The sequence below is a fragment of the Salvia hispanica genome, chromosome 1 (assembly GCF_029641045.1).
Source record: "Salvia hispanica isolate PSC_SH4W2 chromosome 1, Shi_PSC_v1, whole genome shotgun sequence".
NCBI classification, from domain to species: domain Eukaryota; kingdom Viridiplantae; phylum Streptophyta; class Magnoliopsida; order Lamiales; family Lamiaceae; genus Salvia; species Salvia hispanica.
In genome coordinates, this window is record NC_142692.1 from 41,279,831 (window position 1) to 41,295,850 (window position 16,020).

Sequence of the window (16,020 nt, forward strand, 5' to 3'; positions counted from 1 at the left end):
TACTTATTCACCTCGAAATAACATAGAGAAAAGACATTTTATCAACTAAACTGCGTTCACTTCATTATCAATGTTTCGTACTTAAAAGGGATGCCTTCATTATCAATGTTTCGTACTTAAAAGGGATAGCCTTAACTCACGTGCATTGCGTGGACTAGGTTCAAATGCAATTCTATTTCAAACCTATGTCAATTTTAGTTTTCTTTTTAATTCCGAGTTATGTTAACATTGAATAACTCTAATTTAAACAAGTTAATGAAATTTAAAAAAAAAATTCCTATTTCGGAAACCTTCAATATAGAATGACCCAAAAGTAGGGAAGAAAAAAACAAGAATGAATGAGTTAGTGGATTCCTTGAGTTTCAAGCTTCTTCCACAAATTAGAAGCCCTTCTAATAATAGTATCTGCAGAAAATCCTTCTGCATAAGCACTAATGGCTGTCAGTAGGCTTGTGAATTTCTGCCCATCATCCTGTATTGAATGCCAACAAGCATGTTAGAACTTTAAATGTTTCATCAAATGAGCAGAACACAGCATAATCAACTGACATCTGGTTTGATAAAAGGCAGATCTTTGGTGGTATACGGGACCATGTAGGATGGGAGGTCGGAACGTAGCATAGCCTACATTACATGAAGCAATGAGCTTAGAGCTTTTGAGTATCAGTAAACTGAAAGTAATCGGCTAACGCACAAAAAAACTTACAAGATTCTTGCTTAGAATAGCCTGCTCGGCATTCGCAATCAGTGCCTGGAGAAACAGTGTTTAATTTCAAGAAATTTTCAACAGAGACAGCAGATAGGACAGAGATCATAATTCATAATTAAAGCTCATAATATATACTCCATTTGCATCACAGTTTTGCCTTTGTTTGAAATTAGCAATCAAGTTTCAGAATAGTCGTAAACATCGACAGTACTATGAAAATACGCCAAGGATAAGTGACCAAGATCATCGGCAGCACTATATATCTAATTGGATATTCGAACGTATAAAATTAGTGAATCCGTTTATCATACTGCACTAGAAATGAAATTTATCTGTGTTAGAATCCCGGAGGGGGAGAAAATTTCATTTTTTAGGGCAGTAAATTTCACAGCAGATTCGGTAAATTTATATGTAAAGTTCAAGCCAAACAGATATAAAAAGAAAAGGTTTAAGGAATCAACGGTATAGTCAACCAACCTTTTTGATTCGCTCCTCCTCAACTTCGTCGACATGATGCAATAAGTTCTCCAATGAACCTAACAAAATATAATAGGATCAAGTCAACTTAGGAACTACATAATCATGCCATGTGAAAAAAATATCATACGAACTTCAGAAAATAAAATTTCGTTTATGATAGTTCATCATACGTCAGTAGTTCAATTCTGATTGACATTGACAACACTACTTTTTAGGATGACCAAATAGCCTTCGTAAGCATATACTAAGGCTCTTAACATGCTATTGTTTGAGAAATAGTTACAGGTTTCATATAAACGTACCAAACTTGGTAATAAGTCGAATAGCGTGAACATCTCCAATACCATCAACTCCTGCATTACAGATCAGAGATGAATAAATTTTCTGCAGAGTGCAGTTGCAATTTTATTAAATTTAGCTTTAAAAGGTAACACATCAACTGGGACTGGGTAACCAATATGTGGATGGAAGGAAAAACAACTAGCTTCATCAAACTCAATTTATACCTTAGTCAATCTATCTATCAAGTTGTTTATTGTAGTACCAATTTTTTTGAAGTCTACAAATCTTACAATTTTCGTTTAGCAGTTGTGACATTAGTCGTTAACTGATGTTTGATGTACAATCATCGTTATACAACTGTTTCGTAATGCAGATGAATTCACACAAGAATAATGCTTCAGGTGAATGCAGTCTTTGAAACATAAAAGAACCTGGAATGTTATCAGATTTGTCTCCCACAAGTGAAACTACATCGACAAACTGTGATGGATCCAGTGTCCCATATTTCTTAGCAAAGTCTTCCATCCCAAAAGAGGACATCCTAAAACGAGTCAGAAGTGTGGTAAGAACAAGAAAGATAGTAGCTAAAAAGTTGCATAAGTAAACAGAAGCATATAACATGAGTGGAAAAAAGGGGAGTACTATAAACATAAAACAAAGTAAATAAACATAAATAGGACTAACAATATTAAACAAAATAATCAAATTAATTATCCTTCGTTCTTTGTTCATGTTAAACAAAATTTTCGACAAACTACTAAATCAATCAGGGAGTTCACGTGTGAATCGAAACAAGGATATCAAATTATCAAATTATTCCTATAAAATGACTGCAGGGGAAACTCAATTGCAAGTTTCAATTTTGAGAAAATTATCATGAAATTATATTTTTAAGGCAAGAAGTAATAAAATAAGAAGTTTTAGTGTAGGAAATGGAACTTTTAGTGGTTGCAGTTGGTCATAGCTTTACAGCTGAAAGTGACAGACATTTTGAACACATGAATAGCAAATCAAAGGCAAATGGCTAAGAGGATACTAACTCAAAGCCACGGGGAGCGATTCGCAACAGGCGCAATGAAGGAGATAGAATCTGGAAAAAATCTTTGTCTGGGGAGACAACTCGCACCTGTACCGATTATCTTAAAAAAGAGTCATGTGCCAATGAAGAATGGAACAAAAGTGAAAGAAAAAAAAATCTACTAGATATTCAACGTTGTAGGATAATTACGATGTGAAAATTGTTTGGGAAAAGACTCTCTGATAATGGAATAGGCAGTAAGAATACCTTGAACCCATCATTTACGCTTTTAACGGCCAGTGTCCCAATTACATCATCAGCTTCAACACCTGGAACCTGCTTAAGAAATGAAAGATTATATCACATGCTTCTGCTACCTTTGTAATCAACAAAGAAATGATATGCAAGAGTGTATACCTCAATCACTTTGATAGACATAGCCTTGATGGAAGCTTTCAAGTACTGAAGCCCCTGGACTACAGTATCAGGGGTTGGAGGCCGATTGCTCTTGTAAGAAGGGTATAGGGTGTGACGAAAATTCATGCCTACAAGAAATTCACCAATCAATTCTATTTTCCCAGTATATTGATTATATAGGAGAGGAATTTACACACCGGCAAACCTTCCTTTTGTGTGTGTGAGTGTGTTGGTGGGGGGGGGAGCAGATAAGTTCTCAGTGCACGTTTTTTTAAAACAAGTTCATACCATTTCACATCAAAACATACAGCATTCCACACGACATAGCCAACTACATGTGACAAGTTTAAGGGTTTCTAAAATTTACTCGATTATCGTATATGTTTCAAATACGTGATACTGTCCTTAGCCACCCACCTTCGTATTGCTTTTTTTACTATCACCACTTTCATTGCAACTTTTATAATGTAACCACTTTCATCTACAGATCCGCCTCTTTTACCCCTCTCTTTCTATTGAAATGCCTTTTATGGTAAATTAATGCTAAGAACATCGTAAGGGAAAAGAAGTATCATAAACGATCCAGATCGTTTACCAAGCAATCCAGGTTATCAGTTCAGGGTGCACATTTTTTTCTTGTGTGTGCGCGGGGTTGGGGATTGACCGAATAAAGTTAGTATGGTTGGACATATCCATTATATATCACTGACAAAGAAGCTTTCACCTGATTAAAAAACCAACATCACATCACATGATGGAAGCTTCAGAACTGCTGTCATAAAGATTTCAGTATAACGAAAGCTTCTGAGTAACTTGTTTTAAATTCCAGGTTCAGTTTAAACAGAGTTCAACATACCAAACTAAGCAAAGGATGGGTAGAAGAGTAAAAGAGAAGAAAAGCAATCTCAAAACAAAGGAAATTGATACATTACTGCAGGGGTTAAACTGAAAGAAGAACAAAGCAAGAACTCAAGAAAATTCTCCTACCACAGATGTAGCCTCTAAATGGTCTTATAAGGTAACTAACATGTAGATCAGGCGATTACTTTTATCCAACCTAAAGTTTCCAGCCTGCTAAGGAGCTCATAGCACAAACTGATAATTAACTAACTGAAATAAGTAAACCAAGCAAGAAAACAAATAAAATAGCCCTTGTAAATCTCGTCTCCAACACAAGATCTCTTCAAGAGTGCAAATTTTGACATCAAGATATTTGTATGCACGATGAAGGTTTTTCTCTATCATAGTAATTAATATCTTTGGGCAAGTAAAACTTCAGACGCCTAGCTCGACAGAACTATACTCAAAGCTCAAGATTCAAACTTAGATATAGTTTCAAGTACTATAGTAATAGCAAATAAAATATGAAGGGATCCAGGTAACTGCTTACGCATATGGACTACTGGGTAAAAGCCGTCCCTTGTTAGCTAGTCATAAATGAAGAAAAAAATAAAAAATCAAATAGCATACCTTTTCCAACAAAACTTTGTTTGGACGAAAGAGACGCATGACCATAAGGACCCCCTGTAAAGAAAAACTTTGTTTTATCAAAATAATTCACTCAAAGCCACACCCATCTTTCTTTTGTTATTAATCATTATAGGGCTATAGTCAATATAAGTAAACATATATTAACATTTTATACAGAAATTACATCTGAAAGACATCATTTTAGGCCCATTCTGAACCCCTATTCCCCACCCCCACCTAAGAATAAGAAGCATATCCAACCGTGTGTTTTCCTTCATTTTATCAAGAGCCACCAAACATAAAATGACTATTTGCACCCATGTTGAGTGGACATGAAAATAAACAGTCAGACCGAAAAAAGATGAGAACAGTAATGGTTAATTTGATGAATATTCTCCATTAGCTGCGAAGCAACAACTTAATGAAAATAGAAGAATTCCACCCATTTAGAACTTTCCTATCAAACACAAACCGTCTATTCTTTCCGCTCACGTCTTAACAAAATTCAGTACTATCCGGCAGATTAAATAATTTGATGAGATAGATTAGTTCAAGGCTTAAATTTGAAACAGATCAATTAGAAAGGAAAAAGATGCATGCACAATGACCAGGCAATATGACACCCAGCTCCAGTCAAAATGGGCTCCGACAAGCAGCAGAAGTTAAATACACCTTTATTAAGTCAGAGTACAAGCATAAAGTAACCTAGAGGCAGACAACATAAATAAAGATGCAAGCAAACTTGGACCATTCCTGATAAATGACAAAAACAAACAAGCACACAGCCCCTTAAGTACCAGGACATAATCATAGAAACTCGATGAGTATTTACAAATAAAGAAGATACAAACAGTGAAATTAGGAGCTATATAAACAAATGGAATAAATAGAATGTAATATAGTTAGAAAGCAAGCTTACCATCATAGTCAAAAACCACCTGGACGTCGTTCAGAATAAAAGCAAAAACATAAGGGAAAAAAGCTCGTGTTAGAGCAGACACATCAGCAGCTATATGTCAGTGCACAAAAGGCACAAAACTGACATGGGGCATTAAAGAAATCAAATTACATAGGGAGAACGAGGGCATACCACTACATGTGTAGGAATATATTCCAATACATCAATTATCTGCAAGAAGTCGAAGATCAGTGAGCAATATACAAAACTAACACGAGTTAGACATATATACCGTTCAGGAAATCTTACCAGGGACAATGCACTGAAAATTGTTAGGACCCAATCTCCGTTGCCATCGGCATGAGATAGATGACCATGGTGCAGTTTTGCTATAAGAAGAAACACAATGAAACACCGGAAATGATGAGTGCCCAAACTAGTGGTAGATGATAGAGACGGGGAGAAGAAAGCCAGCTACCAATAACCCCAGATGAGCTAGCATATGTATAGGCAGTGAAGCTGATCAAAGTTTCAAATCGAAACAGAATTCCTTTTGGGTTCCTTTTGGATATCAAGTCGATTGGTAGAATACATTATTATAGTTTTGTCTTTAGTAGTTTGTTCAATGGGTAAATTATGTTATTGTTTTACCAATAAGAGTAGATTGTAGAAAATGAACTATCAAGGAAATTAGCAAATACATCTGCATCATCATTTTACATACCAATAAGCTTGTAATAGGCTCTGTATATTATTGAAGTGCCATCAATGAGCATTACTCTTCCATTCGATGGATTTATCGCGGTGGAACCATCTTCACGTAGAGCGGTATCAACGAGTGTACTCTGTCCAAGCGCTGCGCTTTGAGCAGCTGAACTGACACCTCTCAAATGGAGAAGTTTACAAAATCCAGAACTCGAACTAGGTCGCGCTTTGCACGAGTCCTACACACAATCAGAGAGCTAAAATAACAGAAATCATGAAATGCTAAGTAGTCAAAAGTGATGAAACATCTACCTTTCTAAAAAGGAGTGAATAAGACCTTCTCGAATCTACAATTGACGTCAATTTGTGGCCTAACTTCTGATTCACCGAAAGACTCCTCCAGAAAACATGAAGCTGCTGGTGCGGAATTTGAAAGCAAGCCATGAAAAATTTGCCTATTTATCTAAGCATTTCGGTGAACGGTTTTGCAACAGAGAGTAGCAAACATTTGCATATCATACTTCAATCGGAATTAGCTGATTTTCAGAAGAAGAAAAAACGCTCAATCAATTACAGTAAAATGAAGAAGGAATACGGATAAGAATACAATAAATAGAACAACACACTACAAAAATTACCGTGGCTTCAGCTGCGTTCTCGTCGACTTGAGTAGTGAGAGAGGGTGGAGGAGCGGCGCAGTGGTGGCGGGTGGTTATCGGCGGGGAGATTGGATGAGTCTGAACTCTGAAGAATGATGGAGTCACACACATTTATTACTATTATTATTATTATTATTATTATTTTACTGATATTTTTGAATAGTCCATTTTATTATTTTAATTTTGATCTTTAATATGTATAGTTGAAGAAAATGTTTAAAGGAGAAGCTTATTCCCATTTTATTACACAGGTAGCTGAAAGGAAATGTATGATATAATTTTGAAATGGTTATTTTCATTTCAATCAATTGGTTAGCAATGGTATGATTCAAGAGCATCCTCGTATGTGCTCTTAGCTAAGAGTATGGAGGTGGGCTCGCCCACTTTTACTCCTTATCCTTAGCTAAGAGTATAACACTCACATCCGTGCTCTTAGCTAAGAACAAGTTCCCGTCATTCTATTATTCAATTTAAATACTTCAATTACTAAAAATATTTATAAATTATAAAAAATACATTAAAAAATAAAAATTACATAATTAAAATCCTAAAAATAAAAATTACATAATTAAAATCCTAAAAAATAAAAAAACATAATTAAAATCCTAAAAAATAAAAAAAAATACATAATTAAAATCCTACAAATTAAAAATTCACATAATTAAAGTGTTATGGGAATTTTTTTTGTTGAAGTGGGGATATTTATAGATGAAAATGTGAATTTCGGGAAAAAAATTGAAAAATAATTTAAAAGTGGGTAGAAAACGGATATAATTTTTTGGGAAGTGGGAAAATATTTTTTTTTATTTAAAAACAATTTTTTGAATAAATTTCTAATTTAAAAAAATAATAATAAAAAATCGAATTTACCAACGGCTATGCCGTTGGCCAATCAGACGCTGCAACGGTGGACCGACGCCGCCTGCTCAGCTGCACGGACGAACGGACGCAATTCCTCCAACCGCTGCGGATGCTCTAATTTTGAAATATTTCAATCTTGAAAATAGAAATATTCATTCAATTTATTGTGTATTTAGCGTAATGCTAAAGAAACATAGATTTACGAAGTATCAATTAAATTCTGGAGCTTTGTACCAATATAATGCCCACAAAACCAAATTTTTGGTTAAATTTGGCACGAAATGAAGATCAGAAGATAGGATCAAGTTCCATATTTTACTGTTTATAAATTCAATTATTTTTTAAGATCATTTGCTCAAGAAAAACACCAGTTTGCGTTTTCAAGAAATTAAAAATTTTCCATTGTATTCTTTCTTAATCTCTTACTTTATTCGTTATCCACTTAATAAATTATTTTTAAACACCATATCAAAAGATAACGCCTCAATTAACAAGGGATGGGGAAAGTACTACGTTAACATATTTATCGGATGGTTTTTTCATTCTTTTGGTAGTAATATATTTTCATTTGTGCTTCTTTTCCTATCTTTTCAATAATGTGTGTTCATTTAGTTTTGGCATATGATGAGTCAGAATTCAGAAATTCAATGCTAAGTAAGCTGCCGGAGGATTTAAACAGAGGCGAAACCAGAACTTGTATATTTGAGGCCCAAATTATATGAACTTTTATGAAAATTTTCTAGGTTATAGTCATTATAAACAACTGCATTATAAATGGTAGGACGGTCACAAAGAGATAATAATGATGGGTTATTCTTAATATGCACTGGAACACTAGAACTCTAGAAAAGATTGCAGATATCATTATTTTAATGTGTTAATTTCTTATATAATTTTATGTAAACAATAAAAAAGAAAAATTAACTTCTTCATAAGAGAAATAACAAGGGGGAAAAAAAGAGAGAATAGAATACGTAATTTTCTACTTTTAAAGTTAAAATTTATGTGATTACCAATTGAGCTAGAGCACTAGTTGGTTAGTTATAGATACATATCCTTAATACTAATGACTCAAAATGCTGGGGACCTTGGGTTCCAATGGCCCTAACTTGGCTTCACCACTGGATTTAAAGGTATTCGTTCATGATCTGCAATTCTATCAAAATATACTATCAGGATTTTTTTTATGTATTTGACTGTGAATTCGTTTGAAGAATTCTAATGCGTACAAAAGATTTCGTTTTACCAAGATGAGTATACTACTCAAAATATATATTATACTATTTTGTTTTCGGTTGTTTTGTTGCAGTGTCTTCGTAATAGTTTTCAGCTAGAGAGTGGTTCGGAAAATCTCCAAAAAATGATCAATTCCTAAATTGTAAATATATCTAGAGATTTGTAATATGTATGTTTTCTTTAATTACAAATTGCACAAAAACTCAATTCAAATGTATATGAATTAGAAAAATGTGATAACTTTACTGAAATTTCTACAAAAATCTTTTAGTAAAAGTCTCTAGTTGTTTTCTTTATTTATAAACTACACATAAACTCACAATGTGAGATGTTATAGTATAATAATTTAAGGCAATCTTCTCCTTCGGTATCTCTCTCGAACTCATCATTCACTTTTTCTCATCCTCTCTAAGATATTTCTCTCACCCTGCCTTTCTCTTTGTATCTCTTACCCCTACCCTTTCAATGTTTCTCACACTTCTTAATACTGCACGCACACTTTCTACTTGTGTATTTAGCCATAAAGATCTAGTGCCTTGTTTATAAGAAATCTATAAGTTGTTAATGACCAACATTGCAATGCTAGAGGGTTCTAGTATATTTTTAACAATATAATATTGATAGTTTTACTCTAGCTAGTACACCATGAAAAGTGGCACAGTCAGCCATTATCACCATCTAAAAGAGAAAACTAATTAGAAATATAATACTAACACTATTCTAATAAGTTATGAAGTGTATTTACAAGTTCTAGCATTGTTTGCAGCAATACAATTAAGGTCACATTAGCTACCAACCAGACATGATCGTAGAAAGTTCAATATACTCTTTGGATACTTGATTGCAGCTATGGTGGAGCCTACTGTGATATCACTTGACATGCTGAAATAAAAGGCGACAAAATCTTATTTGAGTCAATTAAAAACACACCACACTACTTCAAAGCTAATCCAGATGTATTTCTTTTATGTCTTAAATTTTGGCAAATTACAAGCAAGCACAGTAAATCCAAAAAACTAAACCCAATCTAATTGCTGCAAAGAAATCAAATACTCCCTCTGTCCCATTAGAAATGAAACGTTTGCTTTTTCACACATATTTTGAAAAAATAATAATAAATAGTTAAAGTAGAGAAAAAATTAAGTAAAAAAGAGAATAATATAAAGGGGACTCTCATCTACATTATTCTCTCTCATACTTTATTTTTTCACCACTTTAGTTATTTATTACAATTTTTTTAAAATAAGTGCGCAAAAGTAAACATTGCATTTTTAATGGTACGGAGAATCTAAAGTCTAAACAAATAGCTCAATCCAGCCACAACAAATAAAATAAAATAAATCCGGCCTCAACTATCATATCTCAACTATCAGAGTAATAACTTACATCAATAGCTAAATAATCAATAGCGTTATCACGGCAAGTCGGCAAAATCGGTAGAGAAATCAAATAGCACGGCAAGTTAAGGTCCCGTTTGATAGACCTGATCACTCAGATAAATAAATAATCAGGGATAATTAACACCAGATTGCAGATGCTCCATCGCATTTTTTCCCTTAAAATTGGATTGTAGATGTGGATTAGCACGCCGAAACGCTGTCGTTTCCGATATAGCCCTTATTACTTTTTTTAATTTTGTTTAAACAATATTTTTAAAAGGTGAAAGCTTTTTATCATTACTAAACCGAAAAGCAAAACCCTGCAAGGGTTTCTCTCTCTACTCCACCGCCGGCATTTTCCCGCCACCTCTCTATCAACGCATCGCCACCGTTCAAATTGTTGCGATTCTTTCCCCTTTTTCCCTGACCATCTGCCGAGCAGGATTAATTAGGTTTTCGTAGTTGCTGAGAGGAATAATCATGGGGAGAAAATCAGGGAAGTTCAAGAAGAAGGAAGATGATGGCCGCCCGAAGAAGAAATCAATTAGATTTGATTCTGATAACGAAGACATGATGGACGACGAAATTGATGTTTGTATGTGATTTTTTGCTCAATACACGATGCTTCATTTCAAGCTATGGTTTTTAATTATGCCCTTTTTGGTTCACTTATTGTTATTTCAGTTCACAAGAAAAGGGATGTTGTACCACTGAACATAAACGAGGATGCGGAAGAATCCGACGAGGATGCCGAGCAGCCTGTGCTTGATTTTGAGGTTGAGCCCCTTGTGTCCTTTTTTGGCTCTCGAGTAACTCACATTTTCTTCCAGGACTAGTAATACAATTACAGCATCTTGTCATAGAAACAATGGAATTTGGCTATGTATTATGCTTCCAGCTTGTATTTAATGATTTAGTATCATTATCATGTTGATACATATATATTTTTATCTGGATGTTGCGTGGTTATGATGAAGATTGAAGGACATTTTATATAGTATTTGCTTGTGATGCCGGGGACTAGAGATCATTGGGTTGTTACCTATATTACTCTTGTAACTAGTCTTTTAATAAAGTTTGGTTTTTTATTAGGAGGAGGAGGATGAGGAAGATGAAGACGATGATGATGATAAGCCACCAAAGGGTCTGGCTGCAAAAAGTAAGAGAGCCTCTCTGTTTGGTTAAATACTGTTTTATGCATATAGCCTTTTGTTGTTGTTTGCCCAGTATGAGTATGTCATGGATATATCTCTATGGATGATAAGGCTTGTTTAGTTTTCACATGAATAGTTCAACAGTTTGGATCTATGTCAGGGAAAGCTTGTGATGAATCCTGCTAACTAAGTGTTGATAGTAATATATGTAATGGGTATAGAGCAATATCACACGATTAATCGCTGTAGTTATTAGACTGATTGCAATTGCAAACTCCATTATTGTGATATAACATGACTGTTGTAACTTGTATATATGCCTGCAACTTACAAGAGTGTCATTTTAATTTAAAGGAGTAGAATTTCCTGGTAGTTTTAGTTGATTTGACTTGTAGTTGGTCACCTCTTTCCATTTTGTGGCTCAATTATTTTGCGAAATACTTTTTATGTTAAATGTGTTGTAATCTAAGTTGATTATGGGGTTTCTGTAGTCGCAAGAACACAAAAGTACTTGCGGGCTAAATTTGGTGATGTTGAGGATGAAACTCTTGATGATGCTGATGAAGAAGAAGAGGGGAAGGATTTTTGGGGTAAAAAAAGTGACCTGTACGGCGCTGATGTTGGCAATGAGGTTTGTTTACCCACCAATCCTTCGTGCTTAACGCTTGACATATTTGCTACTTATCTGAGTGTCGTGACTTTTTTAACATTTTGTCCTTATCTTAAGCCACAATCAAGTGACAATGAAGATGCAGCTGAAGAGGAGGATGCAGTTTTGAAACGGCAAATGACCATAGCAAATAATCTATCAATGGAGGATTATGGTGTTGAAGATACTAGTGCAGACGAGACTGATAGGGAGCCCACATTTCAGGTGAGAATATATGCATAACAATTATGCCAAACAAATTTTCATGCTTCAATGTCATTATCTGGGGTTTGAAAGGAGATTTGTTGATTACTGGTCATTTTGTCACATATAAGGAAATCTTGGACCATGGAAAACCCCCATCAAAACCTTCCGTCGACAAAGGAATCAACGTTGAAGAAGGAATGTCATATGAAATAGTAAAGAAAGATTTAAATGCATTGACAAAGCAAGAGCAAATGGATGTTGTGTACAGGTTAGTTTAGTTTTAGTTTTTAAAAGATTAGTTAGTTCCTGTAAAATTTTCAACTTCGACTGAGTACATCACTGACATACAATTATTCACAATTAGAACATCAACCAAGTCTATATAAAGTGGATCCATATCTGATGTATTCTGATCAATTAAAACTATGTTGATGCATGTTGTCACATTTTACCTGAATTTTATTTAATGATTTACATTTTATAAAATGAAAGTTAGTGTTATAAGCGTAATAGTTAAAAGTCATGGTGCAGTTGCAAAAGGGACTACTGCTATTTGTTTATGCTCACGGGTTAACCTTATGACCGGTTTTACAGCTCTGCACCAGAATTAATTGGCCTTTTATCAGAGCTGAAAGATTCCCTTGACCAACTTGAGAACAAAGTGAACCCACTTGCAGAAAAGGTATGATCATTCTTTAATAACTAATGACTATGATAGTTGTATTTTCTCTACTTTATTTCGCTTAATGCTTTGTGCCATATGTTAATATGTATATTATTACACTAGTGTTTTTTTTTATGGAGAAGCTCATTAATTTATGAGTTGGAGTTTTATTATGCATTCTGTTAACTATTCCATTACATATGAAGATTAAAGGACAAGAGAGTGGAAAGAAGGGAACGATGCACTATATTGAGGTCAAGCAGCTTCTATTGCAATCCTATTGCCAGGCTATAACCTTTTATCTTCTTCTCAAGTCCGAGGGGCAGCCTGTTCGTGATCATCCAGTTGTTTCTCATCTTGTAGAGATCAAGAGTTTATTGGATAAGGTTAGTGTTTATCATTTTCTGGTGAACTTAATTTTTTATTTTTGGAAACTTTTATAATTCAAATTTGTATGCCTATGTAGAATATAAGATAATGAAGCACTTAAATATGCTTTCATTGTTCCTCAATATCTTATCTGTAATCTCAGTAGGGATCACTTTGTCTTGACTGAAAGATGCTAACATGTCCTTTCTTGTTACTGACTATTGATTTGTTAACCTTTTGGCAGATAAAAAACATAGACGATAACCTTTCTTTCGACATGGAAGAAACTTTAAAGAAGGAAGTGAACAGTGCTGCAGCTGTTAAGTTGATGGATAAAGCTGTTCCAGTGGAATCTAATTCTAACAACGAGATGTGTGCCATCGTATCATCGGCAGAACAAGCAAAAGTAGAGGTGGGATCCTTTTAGATTGGTCTGTTAGCCTGACCCTATGCTGAGTTTTCTGAAATCTGTAGCCTCACTCTTTGTTCTTTTCAAATGTTTAACTTGTAGCCCAACAAAGAAACTGGCTTGAATACCTTAATAAAAGCGAAGGGATCACAAAACAAGCATCAAGTAAGCTACCATGGCTTTGTTTTCTTACCAGTACCAACTGAGGTTTCCAGTTATAGGTTTTGTGTTTGAGAGTAGTGGGCCTAGGTTGACGACATTGATATTATTGAATTATCACAGGATAAGCAAGTAGTTGGACAGCAGAGCATGGAAATGTTGAAAATAAGAGCTTCCCTTGAGGAGAAACTGAAACAACAAGGTGTTTATAGTTCCATGGCACCAAAGGCTGTTAAGTCTAATAAAAGTCAGCAACCAGTTAACAGGTCTCTCTTTTCCCGTGAATGAGTATATGGTTTTCCATGTAATGATTAATGCGATGCTCTTATGCTAATTGAAATGCATGTCATTCTGTATATTTCATAGGCAACTTGAGACATTTGATGATTTTGTTGATGAGGCCATGGAAATAGATGCTGCGTCAAATCACAAAACAGCTCTTCGCTCAAATAAACGCAAGGTGTGTAAGGCATTTAAGGAATATCTCTTCTTTTATGGTAGCATTTTTGCTGCGATTCAATGGAATTTCTATTCAGTATGAATAGTTTAAATTTGTCTAAGGGTAAACAAAGGTGCCGAAAATTCTTGTAGCAATAAAAAACAAAAGGCATGGTGTGTAAACTCTGTAATTCTCTGGGGTGATTAATGATTCAGATAAAGCGGGTGATGGCAGAAAGAACTTGATGGAATTACAGTTGTAAAATGACGCTGAAAGACTTCCACTTATCATAACTGTAAAAAGAATGAACGCAGAATGGCTGGTGATCCTTGAACTTCGATTAATGTTTGTATTGTCAATAGTATAACATAACATTCACTGATCAATTAGTAGTCAAAGTAATATACATGAGATACTTAATATGTGCCCCATTCATAGTCTGAGATCATTTGAATTTCCTTGTTCAGAATTCCCTTGGAACTAACAGTGTCTTTGAAAGGTTATTGCTGGTGATGATGATATACCAAAACGAGATGATATTGGGGAAAGGCGAAGAAAGCACGAGCTAAGAGTTCTGGCAGGAGCTGGAATTAGATCCGGTGAAGATGTTGAAGATGAGACTGGTAGCCTCTCTAGTGATGAAGCTGATGATGCGAATGGAGAAAGCGATGCTGATTCTGATTTAGAATTCTACAAACAAGTGGAAAGCAAACATGCTGCAAGGCTTGCTGAAAAATCTGCCAAGTACTCCAGGTATCATTTTGCTTGCCGATTATTGCATAACTTCTGTATATCGATGATCCTATGTGCTTGAAAAATAAATATGGAGTAAGTATTTCATATGCACGATTGCGCATGCCTTTGACCTCCCTCAATATATATCTCATCTATCATTTTACTTTTCACGTGTCATAATGCTAGAATCTGTTTTCCCAGATTATTTGATGAATTTATCGTCTGCTGACCCGTGTAGCTAGAATCTGTTTTCCTAGATCATACGATGAATTTATCGTCTACTGAGTACTGACCCAATTTAATAACCAACAGAGTTCCAGAAGTTCCATCGCTGCCAGACATTCTTGCTGAAGACGGAAAGCGCCATATCACTAATCAAGTACTGAAATATTTCCCTTTATATATATCCTCTGCTTTACATCGAACTTTTTCTTTGCTCGACTCACTCAGGTCTTATTTGTATCCTTCCAGATTGAAAAGAATAGAGGTTTAACTCGCGCGCGGAAGAAACTGACTAAAAATCCTAGGAAGAAGTACAAGGTATTTGAGCGAAATAGCTCCCTCTCGCAGATTGAATAGTTAAAAATACGTAGAGTAAAAACACTCTGAATGGTAACATGTATTTTTGTGTCAACAGTTGAAGCACAAAAAGGCAGAAGTGCGTAGAAAGGGGCAGGTCCGTGAAATCAGAAAGCCAACCGGCAGCTATGGAGGTGAAGCATCGGGTATTAACGCAGGGATCAGCCGCAGTGTCAGATTCAAGAACTAATTCTGTCGTATTTATTGGAGTTAGGAAAGATGTTTTATTTAACACATCTTCATAGCTAAGCTACATTAAGATGGAAAATTTACAGGCATTGCTAGCAATTTTGAATTACTTTGAAATCATTTGTAGGGCTCTGAACAGTTCAAGTTTGGCCCAATAGTTTTTCGTTGTATCAGCCCTTTTATGTAATGATGTTGAATTGTTGATACAATTCATGTTTAACTTTGAATGCTAAACAAAACTTGATTAGTTAATTAATTATAAATTCAGCTAATTACAACACCGAGCCTAATCAGCTACCAAAGATGCAACAATTATACCGTTAGGCCAAGATTATTTATTGTTTTTAAAGTAT

The 16,020-nt window shown here is 34.8% G+C and overlaps 2 protein-coding genes across 5 annotated transcripts; one reads left to right on the forward strand and one right to left on the reverse strand.

Annotated features, from left to right (window-relative positions):
* Nucleotides 1-256: 256 nt before the first annotated feature.
* On the reverse strand, nt 257-6,744 carry LOC125222008 (5'-3' exonuclease family protein). 4 transcript variants are annotated; one of them, XM_048124381.2, is made up of 16 exons: nt 6,618-6,744; nt 6,292-6,515; nt 5,999-6,218; nt 5,584-5,663; nt 5,467-5,505; nt 5,296-5,314; nt 4,377-4,430; nt 2,907-3,034; nt 2,757-2,825; nt 2,512-2,597; nt 1,903-2,012; nt 1,492-1,542; nt 1,187-1,245; nt 707-751; nt 550-624; nt 257-472 (listed from the first exon to the last, which is right to left on the reverse strand). In XM_048124381.2, exons 2-16 carry the CDS (start codon nt 6,421-6,423, stop codon nt 344-346), a joined length of 1,296 nt encoding a protein of 431 aa, XP_047980338.1. In that variant the 5' UTR covers nt 6,424-6,515; nt 6,618-6,744; the 3' UTR covers nt 257-343. The 4 variants fall into 4 exon arrangements, with proteins under 4 accessions (XP_047980338.1, XP_047980337.1, XP_047980340.1 ...); XM_048124380.2 differs by having other exon boundaries at nt 2,757-2,828; XM_048124383.2 differs by lacking the exon at nt 4,377-4,430.
* Nucleotides 6,745-10,406: 3,662 nt separating this feature from the next.
* Nucleotides 10,407-15,919, forward strand: LOC125218581 (protein THALLO). The gene is made up of 16 exons (XM_048120270.2): nt 10,407-10,709; nt 10,799-10,890; nt 11,207-11,273; nt 11,760-11,899; nt 11,996-12,142; nt 12,253-12,392; nt 12,719-12,806; nt 12,995-13,174; nt 13,402-13,569; nt 13,669-13,731; nt 13,849-13,991; nt 14,092-14,185; nt 14,664-14,917; nt 15,212-15,278; nt 15,371-15,439; nt 15,537-15,919. Exons 1-16 carry the CDS (start codon nt 10,595-10,597, stop codon nt 15,666-15,668), a joined length of 1,959 nt encoding a protein of 652 aa, XP_047976227.1. The 5' UTR covers nt 10,407-10,594; the 3' UTR covers nt 15,669-15,919.
* Nucleotides 15,920-16,020: the final 101 nt, after the last annotated feature.

Coding starts and splice junctions, on each gene's coding strand:
- LOC125222008 (XM_048124380.2), bottom strand. CDS start 6,423: ATGGCTTGCTTTCAAATTCCGCACCAGCAGCTTCATGTTTTCTGGAGG. Junction 3,035..4,376: donor ACAAAGTTTTGTTGGAAAAG/GTATGCTATTTG, acceptor AATTTCTTGTAG/GCATGAATTTTCGTCACACC. Junction 2,013..2,511: donor ATCGCTCCCCGTGGCTTTGA/GTTAGTATCCTC, acceptor GACTCGTTTTAG/GATGTCCTCTTTTGGGATGG.
- LOC125218581 (XM_048120270.2), top strand. CDS start 10,595: ATGGGGAGAAAATCAGGGAAGTTCAAGAAGAAGGAAGATGATGGCCGC. Junction 11,900..11,995: donor GCGCTGATGTTGGCAATGAG/GTTTGTTTACCC, acceptor CCTTATCTTAAG/CCACAATCAAGTGACAATGA. Junction 14,918..15,211: donor AAATCTGCCAAGTACTCCAG/GTATCATTTTGC, acceptor AATAACCAACAG/AGTTCCAGAAGTTCCATCGC.